The sequence below is a fragment of the Chionomys nivalis genome, chromosome 5 (assembly GCF_950005125.1).
Source record: "Chionomys nivalis chromosome 5, mChiNiv1.1, whole genome shotgun sequence".
NCBI classification, from domain to species: Eukaryota; Metazoa; Chordata; class Mammalia; order Rodentia; family Cricetidae; genus Chionomys; species Chionomys nivalis.
Genome location: NC_080090.1, coordinates 26910022 through 26937862, shown reverse-complemented (window position 1 = coordinate 26937862; position 27841 = coordinate 26910022). Strand labels below are relative to the sequence as shown.

The following is a 27841-nucleotide window of genomic DNA, read 5'->3' as shown; positions in this document are numbered from 1 at the left end:
TGTCTTTGGGCAGCTGCTGCGGTTTGGGCATCTGAATGTTTTAGACAATACCATGACCACCTTGGCAAAATGAAAGCGCGTGTTTCCTTCTGATCAGAGCCTGGTCTCACCATCAGTCAGCTGACAGTAGCAGCAACCTTCTGCTCCTGAGCCCGTGAGCTTCCTTCTATTCCCAATACACCTGGCTCACGTGTACTGTTTCTATGCCTAAAGTCCTCTTTTCTCCCCAGATAGCTGCCTCAGTCTTCTTCTAAGGTTCTCCCTCCTAGTGCTAAGTGGCTGAAACGATAAGTGATAAACCCATTTTCACCACTACAGCCCTCCTTCAAGGCTAGCCACGAGACTTACATTGCAAACACTGGAAGAAAGAATTTGTTTTTAGTTTAAGAGACTGAGAACCCCATTCGCTGCAAAGCAAATGCCAAGACTGAGCTCAGGGTGCACTCCACACCTGAGCAATAAGCCTGTGTCAATACTGCCTGGAACAGTCACTGTAATTAAACACAGAGAAAGGCCAAGGATGTCTCTATGCCCAATGGTGGAGCCTTTGCTCACATTAACTATGCTGGTCTTGGGTTTTCAGAGCATCAGATCCAACGTCCTTGCCAGGGCTCCTGATGGCAGAGCCTAGAATCTGCCAGGGCGCATGCACTTGAGAAACAACAGAAGAGTGAAGGCCAGGGTTTTGACCTTGGTCGCGTGTACACAGGTCAGTATGGAAAGCAGAAAGGGACTTTGATGTACTGTTCCCTTTGCCTCTTCTATCAGATCTAATTTGTTATTAATATTTCAGCTATTCTCTCTTGTGTTTAGAGGACTTGACTTTTTAATTCATCAATATTTCATGAGGCCTATTGATATTTGATCTTAAAATCAAAGTGTTCCTTAAACACAACCAAATTAAAGAATCCTCTGAGATTTTGAGTAAGGAAATGGTTTCTTTATAGCAAATCTGCTTTATTTTGCTCTTTAAATGTATGGTTCAAATACATATATATTTTTTTTTTAACAAATGGGACGGTTGCATCTATGTTTAAATCAAGGAAAGTGATCCACGAGGTGATTCAATGTTCTGTTAGTCTGAAGGTAGAGGATGGAGTCACAATAAAATGAAACAGGCCCAGCTAGCATGTCAAGTAGAAAGTTCCTGCAGGTGCCACAGGCACTGACCCCTCTTACTGATCCCTCCTACCTTCTACTACGGATGAGCATTGCTGATGTTTCCAACTAGCTAAGATCGAAACTGACCGGCAGATGTCATAATCCAGTCTTAAAAATCCAATTCCTATCTTTTTCTTTTTTATGGTAACATCAAATTCTAAGAGTCAAGGGTTCCACCTTCATGTTTGAAGAGAATTCATTTAAAGAAGGGTCTTTTAGAGGCCGGGCAGTGGTGGCGCACGCCTTTAATCCCAGCACTTGGGAGGCAGAGGCAGGCGGATCTCTGTGAGTTCGAGGCCAGCCTGGTCTACAAGAGCTAGTTCCAGGACAGGCTCCAAAACCACAGAGAAACCCTGTCTCGAAAAACCAAAAAAAAAAAAAAAAAAAAAAAAAAAAAAAAAAAAAAAAAAAAAAGAAGGGTCTTTTATATGAATAACTTACGAATGAATGTTATAAGGGCATCTAAAGCTGCCTCCATGCATCATACATGCTATAGTAGTCAGAAAGTAGAGGGAGAACTATGCTCTACTGGACCCAGACTTATGGATTTAACTAGAGCTGCCTCTGCTAAAACTGGGAGTGAGCTAGCCTTTGGAGTAACAGAGTTCATAAGCAGTTCTCTGTGCATGTGGATCATGTGGTATATGTGTATGTATTCACATGTGGGCATGTATATGCAGGTGTGTATACCATGCATGGAGTCCGGAATTCAACATTGGGTATTCCTCAACCTTATTGTTTGAGTCTCTTATGGAACTTGAAGCTCACTGATTTTCCTAGATTGACTGGCCAGTGGTTTCCAGAAATCTACCTGTCTCCACCCACAGCCACACCTCATGCTGAGGTTGCATGTGCATGCCACAACACCCAGCTTTTTAAAAGGATGTGGCCCAACGGAGTCCCTCTTTCTCCAACAGCAAATACTTTAGCAGGTGAGCCACCACCCTAGTCTCAGGAATAAAATCTGATTCTAGATCTGCTCCTGGTTGTAGCCTTCAACTCAAACCACATGGGTTGATTCTGCTGACTCGCAGCCACAACACCCAGCTTTTTAAAAGGATGTGGCCCAACGGAGTCCCTCATTCTCCAACAGCAAATACTTTAGCAGGTGAGCCACCACCCTAGTCTCAGGAATAAAATCTGATTCTAGATCTGCTCCTGGTTGTAGCCTTCAACTCAAACCACATGGGTTGATTCTGCTGACTCGCAGCCAGATAGAGGTGTCTAATGATACTAGGTGTTCAAACACTGTTGGGGATGACACAGTCCTGGGTTCCCTCACACTGCTAGGTGATGCCTGAATCACATGGCTCAAAATAAGGCTGACCTTCTAGTCTAGGAAAATTTAGTTTTCCATTCTTCAAGTTTTTCCTGTATTTGGCGGCACACGTTTGGACAGAAGGGGCTTTAGAACAAAACTGCCCTTACTATCTGCAGCCGTCAGAACAGACACAGAGACCCTCGCGTGAAGGCAGGAAGGTGAGAGGACAGCTGAGACACCTGAGCATTCTTCCCTGCGGTATCACCATGTGATGGAGCAGTTCCACACGGAGCCTCTGCAAGGAGACATGTAGAAAGCAAGGCAGAAACACCCCTTGAATCTTTCTCCAAATGGCATCTTCTTGGCCCAGTTTCCACTCACTAATGCATTATGGAAAAATCTACTTCAAAGGAACGTTTAAGCACAATTTTGTTCTAACTTTGTCTGGTTACCAAGGACTTGCTTATAAAGAATGCTTTTTATTTTTTCTGCTCACTTACCTAGTTTTTACGTACATTATCTCTGATTTCCTCAATGTCAGCTTCTCCTGCGTTATTAATGCAATCTACTGACGCTGTCTGTTGAGAATTGAAAAGATCTTGAGTTTGCCTCAAGACAAAACATAAAAGAAGGAAACTATCCTACCTTTTTACCTAGTAGTGACACACAGTCATGTACTAGTCGTGAAATACAGTCATGTACCAGAGGAAACTATCCTACCTTTTTACCTAGTAGTGACATACAGTCATGTACTAGTAGTGAAATACAGTCATGTACCAGAGGCAGATTTCCATGGGATAGATTTCCTCTTCCATCTGCATGCTGTTCTCTCTCATTATTCATCCTTCCATTCAAATGTCCACGGTCTTCTCCCTGCTACTGTGCCCTGACTTTCCTGGAGACCCATTCACTCAGCCACCTATCCAACCCCACCGAGGACTACTGCTGCAGCTTAGCAGTAAAAGTCCAGTGGACTAGTGCCCCCTGGCTCTGTCATCTACTCCCATGCCTGGCTGTCCTTGTGGTAGTATAAATCTTACTAAGTCCTTTGGGGGAAATCATTGCTTGCTGGGATTAGTAGAGCTGCTTTATGCTTGGCCACTTAAAAAGTATCTGAAGCTAAGGAAAACGAAATTTCTTGGAATTAAAAGGAAGTACCTCATAAAAATAACTTGGTGTTTCATTCCCAAGGTCTGTGACGGCAAGGGAAACTTTTTTTGTTGAGCGAGGAGGCAAGCCCCAAAGGACTGCCTTGGAGCTCAGTGCTAAAGGACAGACGGAGCACCAGAGAGATGAATGAATTTCATTACCTTGAACTTACTCCACAGGCATAGTTAGAATTCCTCTGAGAAGTCACCTAATTATGTAATATACAGTGAAATATGTGAGCATTTCATTTTGGCATTAAGCAGGATCTATCAAACTCCCTTTTAATCTAAGATTCCATACTTGAAGGGGAACAAACAAGATAGGTCGTTTCCACGGTGATGCTTTTCAGTTAGCACCAGCAGCTCATCTAAAGGTGGAGGATACATCTTCCCCTTGAGGCATCTCTAGAGAAAAGGTATCTTAGATCACCCTGGCATATTATTAGATGTCCCTGTTGTCCTAGAGTATTGTAGCCTTGGGTACATTATTTCTCACAGAAATATTGCTAGTGTGGGGGACCAGAAGGGACATCCCTAACCAGGTGGTTATTCTCCTTCTAGGTTGCCTGGATGGAACAGGGCTACCTGGCCCAGCAACAAAGCTCACAGTAGAAGCTCCTGGAGTCCTAAGCCACGCTACCACTCCTACCCATGCCTACCAATTGTTCAAGGCTCCTTCTGCCTCCTAACAGCTGGTCTAGAAGTTTCCTCCACCTCACTGGCCTCCTGGAGGAAGCATTGCTTTCTGACTTTTCTGTCACCAACAAGCCTCCCCTCCCACTCTGGACCCAGGAACTAGCCTTATCACTTTAAAAAAACTTCTCACTGGGGCTGGAGAGATGGCTTAGTGGTTAAGAGCATTGCCTGCTCTTTCAAAGGTCCTGAGTTCAATTCCCAGCAAACACATGGTGGCTCACAATCTGTAATGAGGTCTGGTGCCCTCTTCTGGACTTCAGGCGTACACGCAGACAGAACATTGTATACATAATAAATAAATAAATATTAAAAAAAAGAACTTCTCACTGTGTCAAGACAGATTATCATAGCAGAGCAAAGGAGGAGAATGCAAAGCACAAGTAGGCAGCTGTGAGTGCCGGAAACTTGCAAGACCAAATTTACTCCTGTGACGAGGAAGATGACATAGGCACGTCAACCACCCCAAATATTCCATAGGTGCAATTAGACTCTCTTAAGACACCAGCAAATTATGTGAGCTTACATGCTTGCCATTTAAGTGGAATCTGTCAAACTCCTTTTAATTTTTAGGATTCCATACTTGAAGGGGAACAAACAGCACAAGCCACCAGATTTTTGGAGACTTCAAATGTCAGGAAAACAATGTAGGACATGTAGATTTGGCCTTCCATGTTGTGAGATTTCAAATGTCAGGGAGACAATGTTGGACACGGGGATCTGGCCTTCCGTGTTGTGAAAGTTCTTCAACCACACCTTGATTGGAGCTCTTGGGACATGAAGAAGTCTTGGGGGAAAGGATGGGCCTACTTGTGGCCCTAGGGCTTCTCGATGGGGAGAGGGGTAGACTCTCCTCCCTGGCCCCCCTTCAGGACCTTTACCAGGAAGTACTCCAGAACTTCACTTCTCGGGCCTTCAGTTGGCCCCTGGGGTGAAATCTCTTTTCTATGCAGGATTCCATCCTGGAGAGCCAGCCAGTATTCATGAAAAAGAGAAGAGAACTTTCTTCTCCCTGATTGTTCAGAAGGATTGTGATGATAACTGAACCATCTCAAGTCATTTCCAACGAATGGAAAGATTAGCATCTGCACAGACGAAAAGGGCAACGCAAGCTGGGGACAGGCAAAGGCAAGCTTCTTCAGCTGATATCATCAACCACAAAACAGATGCAATGAGAGGAGGGTGGTGGTGACGCGGCCATCTTCTCAGTTGTAGACAAATGCTCCCCCCTTGCTCACACACCAGACTCCATCCTTAGGGTGTTGGTCCTAGGGCTGGTGTGCACATGGGGAGGAAGGGGCTCAGTCTCTGCACTTCATGTATCTCACACATGTGTCAGCTGGTATGAGTTATCCAACAGTGACCACATTTTGGGGAGAAATCGCCCATTGATTTATCACAGGGGGCATAAATCATAAATGCATTTAGTTGTCTTCATCGCCTTTCCTGTCATCCTGCCCCTCTGAAGTGAAATTAAGAGGCAGATGTCTTATCTGGGATCAATTCCAGATCCCATTTGGGTTTAAAAAGGAAAGCCAGGGAAGGGTTTCATACGAACCTTCACAGGTTGATCAAAGTCTTGGTGTCTTGAAGGCCAAGCCCCAGTGCTATAGTAGATAGCTCGAAGAGGTCCAGGGATGCAAGAGGTAGACACCTTGGCTCACACAGTTCCCTCACATCCCAAAGGAGACTGAAGATGCTAACAAGTTCCACACTGTCTCTAAGACAGAACCCTTCCCCCTCCCATACACACCCTGTGGCTTACAGCTGCCAAGGCCTGCAGAGATTCCTGCTCACAGGGGGAGGTCCCAAATGCCATGGAAGAACAGAGACTGCTTGGCTGCAAATTTTTAAATTTAGACTAAACCACAGCAAGGGAAGAAAAGGATCCTTCCAGAAAGTTCTCAAGGGCTTCTCTTAAACACTTCTACTTTCTCCACCCTCAGATTCTGTGGAGGTCTTCGGGGGTCCTGCCCCATTTGTCTCTTTCCTCACGATTCCTGTTCTATTATCCCTCCTGGTTCCAAGTGCTAACGTCTGCATAGTTTTGTTGTTGTTGCTTTTGTTTCTTTGTTGTCTATCCTAGAACTCTCTCTGAAGATCAGGCTGGCCTCAAACTTACAGGGCTCTGCCTTCCTCTGCCTCCTGTGTGCAGGAATGAAAGGTATGTCCCGCATACACTGATGCCAATCCTTGCACCAAAGAGGGATATGGCATTAGCGAAGCTGTTTTGAAGCTTACAAAGTCAGAAAGCTTGAGCAACTGGATTGAGATTTCCCAGTTTAAGGTGAAGTTTATCAACAAGCTCGGCTTTTCTGCTTTTTCAAATATAAGCCTTTCTAACTCTTGGTTCCTCTATGGAGTTTCCTATTTTACGGCAAGACTGAGAAATCAGTACCGTTTCCTGGGTCTTTGGAGTGCATTTATACACTCCAGCAAGGACACCAGCTCCTTATTGTCCCCAGGGAAGACGGCAGATATGGTGAAAGCGTATGCTAAAAGGAGAAGGTGTGTTCAGGGCGTGCTTTACTGAAGATGGAGATGGAGATAAACATGCCTATGAAAGCACACAGTTCACAACTTTGACCTATAAAACATGGATGGAAGCTGGACGGTCTTTGTCCTGGGACTGTCTTGACACCAGCAGCAATGTCTTGACAACACCAGTACTTGGAGTGTCGGCTCTTGGCCTCCACTGGCCCATCTGAGGCAGTGGCAGCATCTTCAGGGGTGCTGTCTATCATAGGGAAGCAACACAGACCCGAGCTTTCCTCATGTCCGGAAGTGAGCTGTTAAATGTTTCATGTATTCTTATAAAATTATTTTTCAAGGGAGCCTGAACTTTCATCTAATAAGAAGCGTTCCTAAAGGGCTGCTTCCTACACTGAGAGGAGAGGAAGGAGTGGCGCTTTGGAAAGCGAAGATAATGACTGTGCAGAGGAAACGCATTTCAGTAAGTGCTGCTTGGCTCCTGCTCACATCCTCCCCTTTGGAGTCCTGAGCTGGACCGGCCTCCTTTGAAATTCGAAAACCATCACATCTTATCCTATCCCACTGAGGTACAGAATAAGTCACATGAAAGCAAAACTGAAGTAATCCAAATCTTAAAAGCTGCAGAATTTCCATGGGTTATGGGGGTCAAATTCATAGAAACAAGAGTTGAAAGTCCCCCAAATCCAGGCTTCTGAAGCCACTGGCTCCACATGCCTGCCCCCAGCCTGGTCCTCCTTCCCCAAAGCAGAGGGCACTTGGGAAATCTGCTCCAGAGCTCTGCAGGGGGCCCCAGGAGGCTTCCTGGCCATTGAACTAATCCCCTCTCCACATCTCACTTTCAGTGCGCATTCCAGTACCGATTTCCACATGGGCTTCTCTGCTTTCCAACAAGACATGTCAGGCCACAGAATTCATGCCTGATAGTTAGCATACAGCTCACGCAAGTCCCCCAAAGAGGCCCCGTTAGCCATCACCCTCAGCTGTTTCCTCTCCTCCAGAGGAATCCCTGAGGAACAAAGAGACTAGAACAAAACCTTTTTTCACTTTGTAGAAGAGAGAACAATGCACCAAACTCAAACTGAAGGGGTGGGGGAGGCTCTTGTGAGAGGCTCTGGGCTCCAAGGAGGGTCTAAGAGGGACCAGGCTTGAAGCGCTGGGCTGTAGTACCCCCCACACCCTCACAGAAGTTTATTTTCTTCCCATGTTCATAGACAACATAAGGGCATTTGGGTGGACAAGAAGTTGGTGGCCAAAATCATCTGGCATCAGGAGGCTTATGGTTAATGCTTGGATGTAGGAAGACAGAATGCATGGTTTGGCTTATGGAGGCTATCAAACTTACCAAAAATACTGCAAAAAAGAGCTTCATTTATGAGAAAAGAACGGTGATCTGCCTACCCCCCCAGAGAGAGAGAGAGAGAGAGAGAGAGAGAGAGAGAGGGGAACTAAGTAAGCAAATAATGCCTTGTCTAGGATTAAATCCCAGTACTGTGAAAGGCTTATGCCAGGTTTAGGGACTCAGAATCCTTCCTGTTGGGCTGCTGGGATCAAGTTTTAAAAGTAAAGCCTCCCACTGGTGTACAGAGCATTCATAAACAGTGCGTAGGGAGAGGTGGAAAGCTTGCCTTGACCTAAATCCACCTAGTCTCCCTTCCATCCACAAATAAGCGCCTACTGTGTATTGGGCATCGTACCAGGTTCTAAGCTTAGAAGAAAAAAAACAAAAACAAAAAAAGCAAACAAATAATAATAATAATAATAATAAAAACAAAGCAGAAACTGTTGTGTCTCCTGGAGAAAGTAAGTACATCAGAGACAACGGTGCTTGTCAGAAGTCACCACTGCAGTTAGTGCTATGGAGAATTTGAAGGTGCTGGAGAATGATGTTTCTATGGAAGGTCATGCTCTCTGACCACAGCAGTCTTCCTCAAAAGTTAGTTCACTGACATCTAGAACTGAAGACAGTTTGAGACTCTTATTGAGTCCCTGGGTACTTCCTAAGTCCTCCACCCCAACTCACAAGAGAGCTCAAAGTTAAGTTCTAGGCAGGCTATGCTCTTGGTCCACCCAGGAGTCTCAGAACAGCAGGAGGTGCTGTGGATTAGGCTACAGATATGTGCTTTGCAGGCCAGTTCTGAAACTTGTCTGGGTGTTGGTTCTTGAATAACTTTGTTCCTTTAGCTACAAAGCATTACATTATCAGTGTCTATATCTTAAAAATCCTTCCAGGAGCAGGAAAGTAATGCTTGCATGGGGCACTGCAAGTGGTTGACTAGCATCCAGGGATGCTCCTGGACAGACGAAGCATGTCAAGTAACATGCTGTTCACACGGTGGACAAAACAGACATGCTCTGCTTTCATAGCATTCTGCTTCTCACAGGTGGAACGGCATACACGATTCACCTCTTAAGGCCCATAAAAGAAAAGCCGCAATGAAGGCTAGAGTGACCTCAGGCTGGCAGTCAATATGAACACCATAGAAGACATCGGAAACAAACCATGAAAACTTGAAGCGCCAGTCAGTGCAGAAGCTGGAGGCAGAGGCCCAGCAGGAGGAATGGGGTACAAATGTCCCAACGTAGCCAGCAGCAGAGTGGAGCAGAGAGCACCAGGCAGGAGGGGCAACATCCATGAGGACTGGAATTAGGTCATCGTGGACCAAAGCGAGGCAGCAATGGAAGTCGGAGGAAAGATCAAGATCATCTGTTTCTAGTTTCCAAAAGATCGCCCCATCCTGTGGGCTGACTTTTCATTCTGCTGATCATTTCCTGCGCAGACACTGTTTAGTTTGGTAGAGGCCCACTTATCTAGTTTTGTTATTGTTGTTTTGTTGGTCATACTTTGTCATCGTGTCCAAGACAAATTGAAATCATATAAAAATCACATCCAGACTCCACATCTGACAAAGGGTTAATTCCCCAAATAACAAGGAAACCTATAAACTCAATAGTAAAATAAAAGCACAAAAACAACCTGATTAAGAAAAGGAACAAAGGACTCGTATAGCCATTTTCCCAGAGGAGACATACGAACAGCCAGCAGGTGTCTGAAACTATGCTCAAGGCTGCAGGCTTCAAGGGAAATGGGAATTAAGGAAATCCCCATCATCCTTGTTATGAGGAAACATAATAAAATCTGGCAAGAAAGGGAACCTCTGTACAGTGATGGGCTGTAAACTGGGATATTCCTTAAGGAAAATAGTATGGAGGTTATTTAAAAATTAAAACAAAACCACCCATGGACCGCAATGCTATTTCTGGGAATAGAACCAACAGAACTGAGATTGGGATTTCTAAATGATTGACGTCCTCCCATGTCTAGCATAGCTCCACTCGCAGTGACCAGACTATGAGAACAACCAACCCGCACATGGAAAGGGATGGGGAAAGAGAATGTAGCATGCACGTAAAGAGGAGTCTACCTCATTTTCTACAATACAGATGGACCCTGGAGAAACCAGGCTAATTAAACCAGTCACAGAAGTACAAACACTACATGTTTCCGCTCACATGATCTGACTACAAGAGTCAAGGTATCAGGGGTATCAGAGGCTGCAGAACAAGACATACTGCTGGAAAGATGTGAGTTGAGGGGGGTGGAGTTGCTGTTTGAAGAATCCTACAAGGAAGAACCCCAGGCTGGCAAGGGGGCTTAGCCTGTAAGAGGGCTTGCTACCAAGCCTGATGACCCAAGTTCAATCCTCAGAACCCACAAATCGGAAAGAGAGAACCAACTCCCAATAGTTGCCATTTTACCTCCACACACATACTGTAGTGGGCAAGAGTCCTCCCTACACACACACATACACACACTGGCTGAGTTCTGGAGAGCTGCTGGACAATGGTATTGTACACATCTGGTGAGATTGGATGTGCCATCAAAGTTCCGGGGTGACACGTATGTTTGTGTTTTTCCTAGACTGTGGTCAAGGTGAGTAGATACAAATCTCCAAATATGCCAATTGTCACATGCTGTGTATAGTATACCAATTTTACCTAATGGAGAATAGGTCCTAAGGAATTCTTCCCCTAGCAAAGCACATGGACTGGAAACCCAGAGGGGATGGGGGTTTGGTTGTAACTTAGTGCAGGTATGAACGGCAGGCAGAGGGGGATCTGACTAACTTACACCTTCCTCACACTAACAGCAGGTATGTCACCAACAGCAGGATGGAGGATGAGGACTTTGCCCTCCCTTCAGTCCTGTTCCTCCTTGGCTGGTTCTATGAGGAAGTTGATAATTGCTCATGACTGACAATGAACACACAAGGTAGGGCTTCACCAACACACCTTGGGAGCCTTAGCAGTTTTCAGTCACCTAGATGAAGGAGGTATAGGTTAGTAGAAGCCCCTCTTTCTAGACTTTTGAACACTATACTGCTTAATTCTTTTTTAAAATTTTATTTTATTTAATTAATTCTTTTCATTTATTTTACACTCTGAGCACAGCTTTCTCTCCCTCCTCCCTTCTTTACTCCCACTCCCATCTACTGCCCTCCCTATCCACTCCTCCTCCATCTCATTGGGCAAGGGGCTAGCTCCCACAGCATATCAAGTTGAGGTGGGTTCAAGCTCTCCCCCCACAACAGAAAGGCGGGACAAGGTAATCCAGCATGGAGAACAAGTTCCCAAAAGTCAGCTAGGTGCCAGGTACATGTCCTGATCATCCTCTAGGGACCTCACAAGCTCAAGCTACTACACAACTGTCACACACAAGCAGAAGGTCTAGGTCAGCATCATGTAGGCTCCCTAACTGTCAGTTCAGAAAAACTGCACAGTACGGGTAATTAGTCGATTTCCAGATGTAGAAAATGGGAGCAGCCAGACACCACCTTATTCCATTAGGCAGTATTTCCCTGTCTCCATTCCACCTAAGTCCCTCAGTCTATAGTTCAGCTGAAATAAAGAGAAAAAATACCTTGGAAATAAGAAGATGCCATTGGTATGCAAAGAACGCAGAACTTACTTGGCATATTTTGACTATCATTGGGTATGCAGGCTAATAAAAGAATGTGTCTCAGTGCCAAAGAGGCAGGACTTTAAAGGCTAAGGTTAGCTCTCTACAGACCAAATGTGTACTTTGTCCACTGTTCCCGGCCAGGTAGCAGAGGCAGGCTAGACCACTGCAGTAAGGGAAGGAATTTATCCTTCCATCCACTTCTTTCTGGCTGTCCCAGGCGGCTTTAACTGCTAACTGGACAGAGTTTAGAGTCACTTGAGAAGAAAACCTAAATTGAGAGATTATCCAGATGACATCGGCCTGTTGGCAGGTCTGTGGGGTATTGTCTTGGATGCCAGTTAACACAGGAAGGTCCAGCCTACATAGATGGCACCATCCTCAGGCAGGTAGTCATGGATTGTATATAAAAATAGCTGAACATAAGCCAGTCTGCAAGTCAGATAGCAAGCATCCTCCTCCATGGCTCCTGTTGTGCTTCTTGGCATTGAGGTGAATCTGAAGTAGTGTTGTACCGAACAGCAGGAGGCCTTCCCTGATATTTGTGGTAGTCTGAGTGCAATTGGTTCCTATAATTTCTCAAAGGAAGTCACAATATTAGGAAGTGTGACTTTGTTGGAGTGGGTGTGGCCTTGTTGGAGGAAGTGTGTCACTGCAGGGGCAGGCTTTGAGGTTTCCTATGTTCAGGATACCACTCAGTGTCTCAGTCAATTTCCTCTTGCCTGCAAGATGTAGGACTCTCAGCTACATCTATAGCACCAGGTCTGCCTGTGTGCTGTCACGCTCCCTGCCATGATGATAATGGACTGAACCTCTAAAGTATAAGTGAGCCACCCCAATTAACTGTTTTCCTTATAATAGTTGCCGTGGTCGTGATGTTTCTTCACATCAATAGAAACCCTAGGTAAGACAATTTCTCTCAATGATGGACTATGACCTGGCTGTCTAAGACAAATAAATATTTCCCCCTCCTAAGCTGTTTTGGTCCCTTTGTTTATCACAGCAAGAGAAAGGAAACAACACTGGCTCTTGTTCCCAATGCCTTCCTCTCCAGCAACGCTGCATCCCCTGGCTGGGGACAATTATTACCCCAGCAATAGTTAGTGGATTTCCCAACACTGGCACAATCAACCCCAAGCGCTTCACTGACTTCTTTCTAAAACACTGCAACCTAGCCTCATAGTCCTTCCTCTGAGCCCTCGCCAGAGCTCGGATTCCCTGTCCCCTAGGTTCTTTCTGCAGCAGATATATCTGGCCCAGACTGGACAGAGGCCCTTCCTTGAGTCATGGCAGCATCACTGATATCCTCTTCACTCTCAATTTATGGATAACACTCAGATAAATAGAAACGAGATCGTAGGACTCTGCCTGCAGGCAGGGGAGCCCAGCAACCATTCTCACAAGCTCCCCATTTATCAATGCCTTGGTGACTCCAAGGTGCCCCAGTAATAGGGCAAAGGGCATGGGTTACTGTCTAATACGAAAGGGTAAAATCCTATGACAATCAGTCCATACTCTGGGATCTGGGGCAAATTTTTTCACCTATTAAACAACACTTTCAATCTGAGTTCCAGGCTGGATAGGACTACATAGTGAGACCTTATTTAAAAAAAAAAAAAAAATTAAAAAAAATAATAAGAACTTGCAATAAGAGAGCTTCCCACAGGGCAGGGCAGAACATTGTACAATAAGCTACAGTAAGCAGAAGAGTTAAGACTTTCCTAGCACAGTGGGTGAAGGCTCTCAGATAGTCCCTCGCTGCAAGACGATGGAGTCACCTGGTGAGAATATACTCCGTCCCTCATATGCTTTCTGAAGACAGCGCACCTGGCTGAAAGCCAAGGCCAACAAGCCCTGGAAGGGACATAGCAGGTGAGGCCACCGAAAAGGAGCACACAGTTGCCTGGAGCCTGGGATTTCTAGGGATTCTTCCAACGGCTGGACACAACCACTCATCAGTGTGTCCTTCCTAACATGTCTTGTCATGTTCTTCTTGCTGGAGTCACAGATGTCTGATACCAGCAGAAGGAATCAAAATTAACCCGGGAGACAAGGAAGCATTTCGCCTGCCTTCAGCTGTGAGGAAGGACGACGTGCGCTCTCACCATGGTGACGACAAACGCCTTTCCTGTTACTCGGCTGACTGACCGCGAGTAATGAATGTCCTTACTAGTTTTTCAAGACAGCTGTAGGATTTATTGCCTTTGAAAGAATACAGCAGGGACACACACTCACCCTAAACTCCCAGGGTACAGGGTGCCTGCAGTCCAGGAGAAAGAATGAGTGGAAGAGAGGGGGCGGGGTAAAGAAAGGATCCTCTCAACAAAGCCCTTTGAGAACACACCAGTGAGAAATAGCAGTCTTCTGAAGCATTTGTGGGAAACAGGGATCCCCCCTTGACTCCTGCCGTCCACTAAAGTTGATGAACCCTGGCATTGAAGGTCAACTCCTACACTGCATGTTAGCCTAGTCTTTGTCTTAGTTGTAGAGAACTCAAAACAATAAGCTCATGCGCATTCCCTGCACAAAATCCTCCAGAGTCCCTGTCACTCTTATATCAAGGAAAGATCCCAGCTTCTTGTGCCCATCAAACGCAGAGGTGCCAGGCTCTGCAGTCCTGCCAGCCTGTCACATGACACAGTCCCTGTGCCTCCTAGCCCCAGCCATGTATCCCTTGGTGCATTCTCTCACATCCCCAACCCCATGGTTTCTTTAAGTTACCTCTGTCCCCCTAGAGGCTTCCCTTCCTGGCCCATCTACAAGTATGGCCACCATGCCATTCTTCATCTTGGAGAGAAGTTTGTCTCATTCAGAAAACATATCATATTTCAAGTGTTATTTGTGATCTGCTTCAGTTCTCTGTGATTCCTTTGTAGGTTTATAGCAACCCCACACCCCTGAGCTCTCTTAGAATACCCTGAGGCACAAGAGACCCCAGTAAACAGTTAGCCCATGATGAACTGCCCAGTACCTTCTTTCAAATATTGCTTCTGCAACGGTCACATAGCAATCTGGCTCTATGGAAACAGATACAGACAGTGTAAGGGTGGTCATGAGGACTATTTACACACACACACACGCACACGCACACACACACACACACACACGTACTTATCTTTGGGTTGCTCATGATCATGGGAAAATCCTATCTCCTTTCCACCTGCTCAAAGGAAGGTGAAAAGCCATACATGGGAGTACTGGAATATTGGAATTTAGAAGAAAAAGAGAAAATAAAAAAAAAAGTCTTTCCAAGTGGCTTTCAGTTATTGGAAAACTGAGTTCCCAAAAGAATTAGCCCTTTAGAGGTAACCAACGGCTCTGTAATTGGACTTAAGGCCCACTGTACAGAGGGGATCATGCCTGGTAACAGAAACCTAACCATCTTCTTGGCTAGTGAAGTGGATCTTGGAGAAGAACCTACAACTGCCACTTTACTAAACCAGTATCACCCCTAAGTACATTCTAAATACGTGTCCTTATACCCACAGATAAGTTTAGTCTTCACCCGCATCAAGGAAACTTCGCAACAGATGGAGACCATTACAGAAAACCACAAGCCATGTGGAGTTGTGGAACCCTGTCCCAGTAGATACATCTGCAACATTTCCCACACCCAATGCTCAGAGTTCATTGAGGAAGAGGAGGCAAAAAAGTCTAAGGCCACCTAACGGTGGTGCAAGTCTTTAATTCCAGACTTGGGAGGAAGAGGCAAGAGGATCTCTGTGAGTTCAAGGCCAGCCTGGTTTATAGAGCTAGTTCCAGGACAGGCAGAGCTACACAGAGAAACCTGTGTCTCAAAACAGACACCACACACAGAGCTACACAGAGAAACCTGTGTCTCAAAACAGACACCACACACACACACACACCACAAGATTGTAAAGGTCAAAGGAACACAGAGTTTCTTGTGAGATTGTGTCTCTGAGAAATGTCAGAGGTTACTCCCATAAAGTGTCACCAACAAGACTTCATAAAAATAATCTGAACAAAAACAGCAACAGATGGGACTGGAGGGATGGCTCTCCCAGAGGTCCTTAGCTCAATTCCCAGCAACTGCATGGTGGTTCACAACCATCTGTGCTGAGATCTGGCACCCTCTTCTGGCCTGCAGGCACACATGTGGGAGGAACACTGTATACATAATAAATCAATAAATCTTTTCATTTTTTAAAAAGAATAACAATAGACACACTAATGAGTATGAAGGTGTCAATCCTACACAAGAACTATAGGCAAGTAAGGAGTGCTAAGAGCAGAAGACAAAGTCTGTCCCAGAGGGGAACATAGCAATTGGTTATCCACTACAAATGGTCAGCCCTGCACATCAGACAATAACATCACCCAGACGGGGCAGATTGTGCTGATGTGTGTAGTAACATCACCCAGACGGGGCAGGTTGTGCTGATGTGTGTAGTAACATCACCCAGACGGCGCAGGTTGTGCTTATGTGTGTAGTAACATCACACAGACGGGGCAGGATGCACTTAGGTGTGTAGTAACATCACACAGACGGCGCAGGGTGCACTTAGGTGTGTAGTAACATCACACAGACGGGGAAGGTTGTGTTTATGTGTGTAGTAACATTACACAGATGGGGCAGGTTGCACTTAGGTGTGTAGTAACATCACACAGACGGGGCAGGTTGTGCTGATGTGTGTAGTAACATCACACAGACAGGGCAGGGTGCACTTAGGTGTGTAGTAACATCACACAGATGGGGAAGGTTGTGTTTATGTGTGTAGTAACATCACACAGACAGGGCAGGGTGCACTTAGGTGTGTAGTAACATCACACAGACGGGGCAGGGTGCACTTAGGTGTGTAGTAACATCACACAGATAGGGCAGGGTGCACTTAGGTGTGGAGTAACATCACACAGACGGGGCAGGGTGCACTTATGTGTGTAGTAACATCACACAGATGGGGAAGGTTGCGCTTATGTGTGTAGCAACATCACACAGACGGGGCAGGGTGCACTTAGGCGTGTAGAAATACACGTCAATAACGAATGACAAAAAGAGCCCATGATTTCCTGCAAAAGAACAAAGAGGGCATATGGGAGGGTTTAAATAGAGGAAATGAAAGAAGAAAATGATGTAACTATATTATAATCTCAAAAAAAGAAAAGAAATAATAAAAAATAAATAAAAATAAAAAGCTGACTCTGTCTTTGCTCAGAAGCTAAGGCCCCCCCACCCCCTCCCCCACCCCTGTGATGCAGGCTTCATTGAAAGATGAGGTGCAGGGACGCTGAGCTTTTACAAAACTCCTCAGGGGCACTGAGGCAGACCTAAGCCTCTGGCCATCCTGAATACCACAGGGACAAGGCAGACTATAGCAAAGGAACAACGCCTGCCTGGACAAGGCCCCATGCAGTCCTTTAGAGACCTCGGAGGATCAGTTTTAATCTTGGTGCCTTCAAGGGCACGTCTACAGTGCTTGGAAGGCAAGCCCTGGGGTGCTCCTAGGATCACAGCCTTCCCTTCACCCCATCTAAAACTGGCTTTGGCTCTCTCCCTGTGGTCTCCACCAGGTCACTGAGGACCATTCAAGAACCCTGAGCCCCAGGATACTCTTTCTTGTCTTCTTTCTTTTCTGGTGTAAGGACTAGACCCAGGGCCTTGTGCAAGCTAGCCAAGTGTTCACTCTGACCTACACCCTTGCAGCCTATTTAGAGGATCCTGAAGGACTAGGAAGCAACCTACCATCTCCCAACCTGCTCTTGAGATAACTGAACAGCAAAAGCCACACACAAGGGGATTATCATTTGCCTCTGACTTGCCTTCATCCTTTCCGAAGAGGAAAGTCACTTACACACACAGACAGCCTTGTCCTGAGACCTTGCAATTGTCTCTTTTGCTCTTGCCCACAGCCCTGGGTTTTCCAGCACCCCGAATCCTGTCCTCCTGCAGACTGTCTTGCATGTGGGGACAGTGAAGCCAGATGACAGACTCACTGTTCCAAAGACACAGGACACAGTGTGGAGCCTGTGACCTGTGCTGATTTCACTTTATTCTTCCTCAAGCTATCTGCATGCTCCTTAAGGACCAAGCTTAGGGCCTGACAGGTGCCACTGACTAACTCCATCAACTGCTATTGGTGCCTCAGTTTCCACTGCAAAAAGGGGGCATAAGAGTAGAGTCCCCATCTCACACCATGGCACGCGAAAGGCTTAGAACAATAACTGACACTTGGCACTCAATAAAAATTTGCCTCAGGTATCAGTGTCATCTTATGATTTAAGAACACAAGAGATCAATTTAAAGCTCCTTATTTATTGAAGGAAACTTGAGTTCAGGGGGATGGATGGAGAGGAAGTAAACAGAGAATTCAAGAACAACTTCTGTTGCTCCACATAGAGCCCTGTGAAGATGGACTGCTTAGTGACATCCAAGAGAAAAAGATGGGTCGTTATCTACATCACACACACACACACACACACACACACACACACACAAGCTGGCAATGTTGCCCTTTAGGGGTTAATACTTTACTCCTAAAGTTAAATGACAGGTTACCTATTAACTTATTCTTGGTGCGGGTAGAAGAACATGGTGCCTGGGTGTTAGATGTTTCCCCTCTCCTCCTGCTTTCCCCACCTTTCCCCACCCCACCTCTCACCTCCTCCTCAGAGAGGGTAAGGCCTCCTCTGGGAAGTTGACTGAGTCTGTCCTATCGCCTCGCTGAGGTGAGACCAAGCCTCCCACCCCGTGCCTAGGCTGAGCAATGTGTCTCTCCATAGAGAATGGTTTCCACAAAGTCAGTTCATGCATTAGAGTTATCTTATTATCCCATTACCAGAGGCACTGTGTTTTTCTTCTGCCCACACCAAGAGTAAGTTAATAGGTAATCCATTATTTAATTGTTACAAGTAAAATATTAACCCCTAAAGGGCAACATGAAGTTTGTCAGCTCCTGGGTAGATTGGTCCTTCCCTGGAAACATCATTCTCAACCTTCCTAATGTTGTGACCCTTTAATACAGTTCCCCATGTTTTGGTAACCCCCAAACATAAAATTATTTTGTTGCTACTTCATAACTGTAGTTTCGCCACTGTTATAAAGTATGATGTAAATATCTTATATGCAGGATACCTGATATGCAACCCTCAAGGGAGTCACAGCCCTCAGGTTAAAAACTGCTGGATTTAGAGCAATGTTGTTCTATTGAAGTCCAGGGAGAGCTAAAAGCTTTTTGAATCTCTTCAGTCCCTGTACTGAAATCCAGACTAATGGTCTCATGGTATGATGATGTGGGATGTCCCTCTGTATATGTGCTGCTTTTATTAGTTGATGAATAAAGCTATTTCAGCCAATGGCTTAGCAGAGTTAAGCCAGGCGGGAAATCCAAACAGAGATAGAGAGCAAGAGTGGGCGGAGTCGAGGAGATACCATGTAGCTGCAGAAGGGGAAAGATGCCAGAACATGCCTGGTAAGTAACAGCCTTGTGGCAATACAGAGATTAATGGAAGTGGGTTAACATAAGATGTAAGAACTATCTAGGAATACACCTGAGCCATGGTCAAATAGTATTGTAATTGATATAGTTTCTGTGTGATTATTCCAATCTGGGCAACCAGGAGGGGGAGCCGGGAAATGAAAGAGCAATCTCCGTCTACAGCATGAGGAGCATGAGGAGATGGGTAGGATGGGAAATGTGTAGGGTGAATCGCCTAGACACAGCCCTGAGTGTAGCACAGGCACAGCCGTGAGTGTAGGGCTGAACACCCAGGCACAACCATGAGTGTAGGGCGGAATGCACAGGCAAAGCCCTGAGTGTAGGGCAGAACTCACAGGCAAAGCCCTGAGTGTAGGGCGGAACTCACAGGCACAGCCATGAGTGTAGGGCAAAACGCCCAGGCACAGCCATGAGAGAGCTCATTATTCTCCTCATGCTGCCCTCTGCCATGTGAGGATTCAAGATGGCAGCCTTCCAGACCAGAACCCAGTTCTTCCCACACATGCTGGCCCCCTGGTCATGAACTTCCAGGCTCCTAGATTGTGAGATATAAGTCACTGTCAATAAAACACTCAGACCATGGCATTTTAATGCAATCCAAATCAACAAGGGAATACCTTGTCTCCTGAATCTTGCCAAAGAGGGAACTGATCTTTATAGTCTATTCTTTCCATCACTCCACTGACCTGAGAGCCACGGTCTCCTGTCATGTACCCACCCGTCAAATTCCAAGGCCATCATCTGTAATGGTAATAAGACTCAACCTTTCAGGTCCTGGTTCTAGCTCAAGGCCTGCGCTCTCCTTCCCAGCATTCCTATCCTAAGCATGGTAGCCTGGGTGTGAAGCAGCACCGAAGGAGTCATGAGGATGGGGACCCACCTCACCACTAAAAAGCAGGAAGGCCCTGAGCATTCTAGCGCAGGATCTCCAGCACAGAAAAGCATACTGTGGCTGTACAGACCATTCAAGAAGAAAGGAGCCTGGGAGCGGGCAGACCTCCACTGCCCTTCTCAGCAGTATTCAGGGTAACACACCATGCAGAGGGCATCTCAATGATGCACAACCACACAACACTTTTCTAATTTCCCCAAAGACTGTTTAAAGCAGGCACTGACACACAGTCCTAAAGCACCATGGAATAGCTATTTCAGGTTCCGTGGGCCAGGTCTCTGTCGCAAGCAAACCCAGGCATCAGCCATAGCACTGTGAAAGAAAATGGGCATGCACACACTAAAATATCCCTGCCTACTGACTGAAAAATTTGGCCTTCCTATGCTTTTCATCATGGAGTATTTTTGCTTTTCTTTAAGTTTTATTCATTTCTGTGTATATGTATGTGTGTGAATGTGTGTTTGTAAATTCTGTATTGTGCAGACACGTGTGCATTCCTGAGCATTTGCATACGGAAACCAAAGGAGGACATCAGGCATCCTGGTCTATTGCCTTATTCCTCAGAGATCCTCCTATCTTTGCTAGCATGACAAGCTGATGCAGCCTGCCTGGTTTTTGTTTTGTTTTGCTTTAAAAGCAGGTGCTAGAGATTTGAACTCAGGACCTCATGCTCATAGAGCAAAAACTCTTCCCTGCTGAGCCATCTCCTCAACCCATTGTTGCTGCTTGTCCTTTTTGTTTGTTTATTTTAATTTAAAAATACGCAAGTTATCCATATACTACAGTCTGCCAAAGCAGGTAGTAAGCCAAATGAAGCTTGTGGGAGAGAGGCTGCCAACCCCTTCTGCGTGTCATTTCATTAATCACTTCCTACTGGTCCAAGCAGGATCCCTCCATGTTTTATACTTCAGGGAACTAACAAGTGACAATAAATAATTCAATAACTTTAAGTTAGAAGAGCAACCATGCAATGGTGGACAGGCCAGTCATTTTCCTAATTTAATGTACACAGCATTGATTTAGAGCAAACCCTGGAACAAGCACTTCTGATGTTGCAGAGTTCATGTTTTATTCCAAATCCGTTGGAGCTGGTGTTAAGCCACTAACCAAAGAGTATTAAGCAAAAGTAAATGGTGTCTCATAAATGACTAAACAGCTCCTCACTTCCACTCTTGGAAATAAGTACTGGCAAGGGACACATTGCATAGGCAATAACAAGGCTGCCTTCAGAGTTTCTTGGTCAATCTCCAAGAATGCATTTTCTCTAGTAATATGCTTGAAGATGTTTCATCACGCAGCTGTCTTAAGCAAGGAGGGCCTAGGTAAATACTAAACAGCTTTTAAATGTGACCATCACAAGTGCTCCTCCAGTCTTTCCCCCCCATATCTTCTGCCTTCTCTTTCTTGAAACCCAGATGAAGTCCAGCTGATGTACTGAGGAGTGGACCCAGAGCTACCCTCAAAGACCAGATAGCATATAGAAAGGCCTTGGAGGCCACCTGCCAAGCTCCGGTCAAGTGCAGCTTTGCTATTGACCTCCCTAACACCATGTGTAGTACAAGCATTGTAAGTTAGCAAACCCATAGAATTACATGAAATAATGAATTGCTATTTTATGACAATAAATATGTGTTGTTTTACAGCATAAGTCTGGTGTTTTTCCTTCCTTTCCCCCTTCTCCTTGCTTCCTATTGCTGTATAACAAATTACTAAAATCAGAGCACTTGCTGGCACTGTTTTCGAAGGCTGTAGGTGAGGTAGAGAATGGACTGACTTTTCATCCCAAGGCCTGACCTGCTAAGAATTCACTGCCGAGGTTACTCACAATATTGAAGGAGATTCCTTTTCCTGTGTCTGAAAAACTGAGAGACCAGCTTTCTTTTGGGGGTTAGCTGGAGGCCCCTTGGGTCTAAAAGGTATCAATTGCTCCATCTGCTTGGGATTCTCAAGTAGCTGTCTACTTCATCACACCAGCAACGAGAATCTCTGGTCTCTGCCCTTCTTCGAGGGTTTTTGATTAAACAAGCCCCATCCAGGATAAAGTCTCATTTGATTAGCTCACATTAATTGGAAGGGGATAAAAAACACCCCTCACCACTAGGAAATTCTATTGGTTAGAAACAGGTCACCGACACTACCCACACTGAAGGTGAAGTGGTCACATAGCACATAAACCCTAAAGGGATGGGAGCCAGAAAGTTCCCTAAGGTTCTCTTTGCCAGACCTTTTGCCAGGCTGCAATACGATGCAAGCTGACAGGATTGTTCAAAATGGGGAACCTGTCTTTATAATAATACTCATCAATAAATAATGGTTAAAGACATCAACAGAAGCAACTTTAAGACTGGACGTCGACGTCCTAGGAAGTATGGAGTTTAGAGCTCAACCTTGTGTGTGTTGGTCAGTGATGAGTGGTTTTTCAGGGTTTAGGGCATGAAACACTCTGTATATTGGACTGGACCAAGGAGAACAGGAGTGGTGAAGAGCTCACTCCCTCAACTATTTCTTCTGTGTGGGGCTCCCATCAAGAGCATCGACTTCGGGCAGAGAAATACTAGGAGTGTTTACTCTCAGACCCCACCCCCATAGTGAGTTCAGAAGCCCCATGCAGGCCCTGTGTGGGAACCAGCCCCCCTGCAGGGCTGAGGCTTGCTTACTCCTGAGAACCACTGTTTTGTGAGAATCGTGTTCCATTCTGTGAACCGCTTTTTCCTCTCTCTGGATGGTGCTTCCTGTTTTTACAGTCTTGAAGATAGCCAATTACTGCGTGTCAGACACAACCCTTCACTAAATCGCTAGTGTTCAGAATAATGGAGAAAGATGACTGCTTAGACCTTCCATGCCATTTCACTTTATTGAGGTGCTAAATCGTACCAGGGAGCTAGGCAAATTTACCACCTCTACCCTCACGAGGAAGTTCATAAAACAGAGAACACATGAAGATGTGAATGTCGTGGAATTCTCCACAAGGGGCTTGAAGGGCAGGGAGGGGTGCACTAGTAATTTCTAGTAATAAAAGACCCTCTGACTACAGAAGTCCTTTCTGCTTTTGCTTGACATTCATTTACAGGACCCTTGCTCCAGAGCATCAGGAACATGCCAACCCAACAGTCAGCACTGCTCATGGGGGAAAGGAAGGCACGCTAAAATCTGTACTTCATCCAAAGACTTAGGGCTTTGCCACTGTCTCTCCCTAAGAGCAAGGTCAGAATGTTTCAGTACCAATAACTCCAGGTAGCTGCTTTCACTCCAGAATCTCCAAATGGAAGAGATTTATAGAGCACAACACATGCCACACACAATGGAGAGGATCCATAAATGCATCTCAAGGGCCCATCACTTTCTTCTTCTTTTCCTTCAGTATTCTGTGTGATGTCAGGCCACCTGTGAACTTTGCTTTTCTTGTAAAATATCCAGGGTCCTAGACCCTGTAATCAGACTTTTCTTTGGACTGCCAGCTCCCAAACCAAGACATGGGAACTTATTATTAATTACAAAAGCTTGACTTTAGCTTAGGACTGTTCCCAACTAGCTCTTATAACTTAAATCAACCAGTTTTATCCATCTATGTCTGCCATGTGACTCATTACTTCTCTTCAGTATAGTACGTCCCACTTTCTCGGACTCTGCCTGCTAAATTCCACCTCTCTTCTTTTTAGAGTTCCTATCTATTTTGGAAGCCCCACCTCTCCTCTTCTGCCTAGCTATTGGCCATTCAGCTCTTTATTAAACCAATCAGAATGGTCCTCGGCAGGCAAGATAAAACAGCAACACATCATTCCCAGTGTATAGAAAGATTATCCCATAACAGGTCTCTCACCTGGCACTCTCCATCACTAAGCCCTGTCCTTACAAATCCTTAATTCAGATGCATACTGCACTTTGTACTACAGAGGCACAGAATGTCCTCACCCTTCTTCTCCACATCCTATACACTCACTAGGAATGAGCATGGCCTCTGCCTGAAAACCATCACCCCAATTAAATCTTAGATTCTAGCATCTAAAATCTTGTGTTATGTCCAAGAGGGAACCTTTTCTCTCATTTGAGGATTAAGTTCTAAACCCAGTGTCTCTCACTGGTCATACTCCGACTCACGGTGCAGAGTCCTAGATATTCTCAGTAAACCAAGCACAGTCAGTGTCTCTCTACCTTCAGAGGTGGTGGTTATTCCCAAGGTTAGGCACCAGGTGATCCCTTTGGGAACTATACTGTACAGAACACATGCAGCTTTAATCCCCAGATTTATTGTATCGGTAAGGTAAGATCCTATGTGTATCAGAGACCTATACAGGTCATGATGGAATGACTTTCCCCGTCATAGTCCTGTAATGTACGTGCTCTCTGGATAGGGCAGTTAGCAATGGCTACCTTCTGTTTCTTTTTGACAATGTGTTCAGTTCGTTCATGTCTCATAAACCAAACAGACAAAACAGAGAAAGGAAGATTGACATGGTCTGGATGGTCTCATGCTTCTATACAGCCAAGATCATACAGGGAACAAGAAGATACCCAGTGATGCCTGCTCTACCTGACTTTCGGCTAAAATCCTATCTTGTAAAGTGACACAGTGATGCCCAACCGCCAATTCGTTGACATGAGCCTGTTAGTGGACCTTGTTTAATAATGTGGGCTATGAAGACACATTTCCAGAGATCTGAGTGCAGGATAGGGTCCAAATAGCCATAATTTTAATTTTTTCTTCTGAGAACTCAGACTAGCTACCAGCTTTCAGGAACCTCAGGATTAGGCTCCTCACAAATATTAAAGTCAGTCACTGATGCTCTAGTATATGGGTTCAAAGGCTAAAAAGCATTGTATTGATTTCACTTGGGACTAAGAAATACTTAGAACAGAGGACAGACAAGCTGATGAGCACACCAACCTGTGTCCAAGAATAGAGAGAAGATTCTAGCTAGAGCTGGCCCAAGGAAGTCCTACAGAAGCATGCATAACTGAAGAGACGGCTTCAAAGTCTCTGAATCTTAACGTTTTACAAATCTGGAGCCTACCAGGTAGCTCTGGCTTCAAGGAAAACAAATTAAAGAGAAGAGCGGCATAACAAGGAATTTTTTTTTAACACAACACAGTAAACACATCTTCACAGGTGCCTTCCTTCTCTCAAAAACACTTCCATTTCATGACTACCAAAGTCATGGTATTTGATTCTGGCTAACCCACAAACATAGACTGGGAAGCCATAGATCATAGGACACTTATCCGAGGACGATCTGGAGGTTGCAATGAAGACTGATCATGGCCACCACTACACAGACGGCGTAAGCACCAACTCACCTTTCGGTCTGGCCAGTTGTATTTTGCAAAGATGGTATCATATGTGTCCACGGCCCCATCAGTTATGAGCATGATGGCCTGGCTGCAGATGCTTCCTTGTCCTGTGTGGTTGAACTGTGGAAAGAAATGTTTAAAATAAGATACATGTCAGAGAGTCTGTGTATGCACAAGACCTCCACAGCATGTGGTCCTCGAAATCCAAGAGCTCATTGCGTGCCACCAATACAACCCACAGGAGAAGCTCGTGCATGGGTTCAAACTAACAGCAACTAACTGCAGATGTTGGAACTACTGTAGACCAAGGCGCTCTCTCTCTCTCTCTCTCTCTCTCTCTGTTTGTGTGTGTGTGTGTGTGTGTGTGGAGGGGGTTCTAAAACACATGCCTGCAAGCTACCTAAGTTTTCCGGCCTGCAAGTTCTACCTTCATCGCTGAACACAAGGCGCTGGGGAGTTGGCAAAGGTGCTCATAGAGTACACTGTAAGGGCAGCGGGCTCTGAGAGAGGCAACATAGCTGTCAAAATCTTAATGAGGCTGATCTGAGGGAGTCGAGTAGGTACAGAACATTTATATGTTAAAAATCAAAACAAGTTTCAGACAAGACGGAAGCTAGGAAAATGATAAGTCACACCCCAAGGTTAAGTACTCATTTTGAACACTGAACTTAAAATGCATATCTTAGTGTGAAGGATTTGTAATCGCTTGCTAGCATGTGTGGCATGCTGATAACCCCAGATTGCACTTGCGAGTGTGCAGATCCCAACTGCAGTTTCCACTCTTCGCTAGGGATGGGGCATATGCTTGAAATTCCAGCACTAGGGAAATTGAAGGGCAGCAGGATTGATGCAAGTTCAAGGTCATGCTGGTCTATGTTTCCAGGCAAGCCTGGGTTAAGTCTCCATTCCCCAAACAAACAAATAAAAAACAAAAAAAACCCAAAAATCAAATAACGGGGGCTGAGGGTTGGGTGCCTGAGACACGGCTTGGTGGTAGAGCACTTCTTGTTGTAAATGTGCCAGGCCACACCACACAGACACACACACACAGGCAGGCACACACACACACACAGCTCCATACATTTCTGGGTAGAAGCTGCAAGTGAACAGACATTATTACCAGAGTTGTGTACCCTTCCTATGAAGAGGAGGTAAAGAAAAAAATCTGTAATGAATGTTATTAATGATGCAAGTCAAAATAGCACCAAGTCTTTAAACACCCCACAATTCAATAACACTGCTGAGGCACTGACATACAGAACAGGTCTTTAACCTTCAGAAGAAACTGCTCCCTCTACTATAATCCACTGTTTATTCACTTGCTAACATGAGTGAATGTTGCTGGGGATGAAACATGCCCAGCTCACTTCCTTCCCTTAATTTTGTATTCTCTTTGAAAAGGCATAGAAAAACTATTCTGTATGTCTGATGATGATGATTCTAAAAAGGAGAAAGCAGAGAAGGGAGTCAGGAAGTGAGGAGTTTTATGAACTGCTCTCAAGGAAGACTTCATAAAGAATGTGGGTTTTTTCCCCCTTTCTTTTTCTTTCTTCTTTAAAATCCTGTCTCAACAACAAAGACAAAATCCATCTTGAGTGTTGTAATACCTGCGGCAGGGCTGCGTCCCTGGCACCCGGCCGCCCGCATGGCTTATGCCCCAAAATAATTACACGGAAACTGTATTTTTTTAATCACTGTCTGGCCCATTAGCTCCAGCCTCTTATTGGCTAGCTCTTACATATTGATCTAACCCATTTTTAATATTTTGTGTAGTATCACGAGCTGGCTTACCAGGAAAGATCTTAACCTGCATCTGTCTGGAGTGGGAGAATCATGGCAACTCCCTGACTCTGTTCCTTTCTCCCAGCATTCTAACCTGTTTACTCCACCCACCTAAAGGCTGGCCAATCGAATGGGCCAAGGCAGTTTGTTTATTGACAAATGACCTTCCTCCATCACTTGAGGGTGAGTGGGTGTGTGAAGGGATGGAGACTGAATTGAAGCTCAGTGGAAAAGAACTTTGCTAACCTTTCCCTAGAGGAAAAGGGGCACCCCAGAAAAGAATGTGTTAAATGTATTGGCCACAGCACTGGGGGAGATTGAAGGATACTCTTAGCCTTGCTGGTTAAGGTGGCCAAGGGAACAAATAAGACATTCAAATTGAATATATTAATATCTAGTCTTTATGTAATTAAAAGTCTGATATGTTCACCATAGATAATTGAATAGATGGATGGACGGACAGACAGACGGATGGACGGATGGATAGATGGAATTATTCTGAGGCCTTTTTAGGACAGAGCAAGCCAACCACCACACATGGAAAGTCATGATACACTGTAAAGTCCTCAATTCTAATCTAGTTCCAAATGCATGCCTGAGATGTTCCTTTTCCAGAGCATCCATTTCTTCATTTGTAACATGAGAATAACATTCTTACATGGTTGTTATAACAGAGGTTAAATGTTTATTGTGTGCTAGGATAGAAGC

The 27841-nt window shown here is 45.2% G+C and overlaps 1 protein-coding gene across 2 annotated transcripts in view; it reads right to left on the bottom strand.

Annotated features, from left to right (window-relative positions):
- Positions 1–27841, bottom strand: part of Cacna2d3 (calcium voltage-gated channel auxiliary subunit alpha2delta 3) — an 840411-nt gene that overhangs the window by 369902 nt on the left and 442668 nt on the right. For both annotated transcript variants that reach the window (XM_057770101.1, XM_057770100.1), the window contains exon 11: positions 25358–25471. In XM_057770101.1, coding sequence (XP_057626084.1) covers positions 25358–25471 — 114 coding nt within the window. The remainder of the gene's footprint in view (positions 1–25357; positions 25472–27841) is intronic.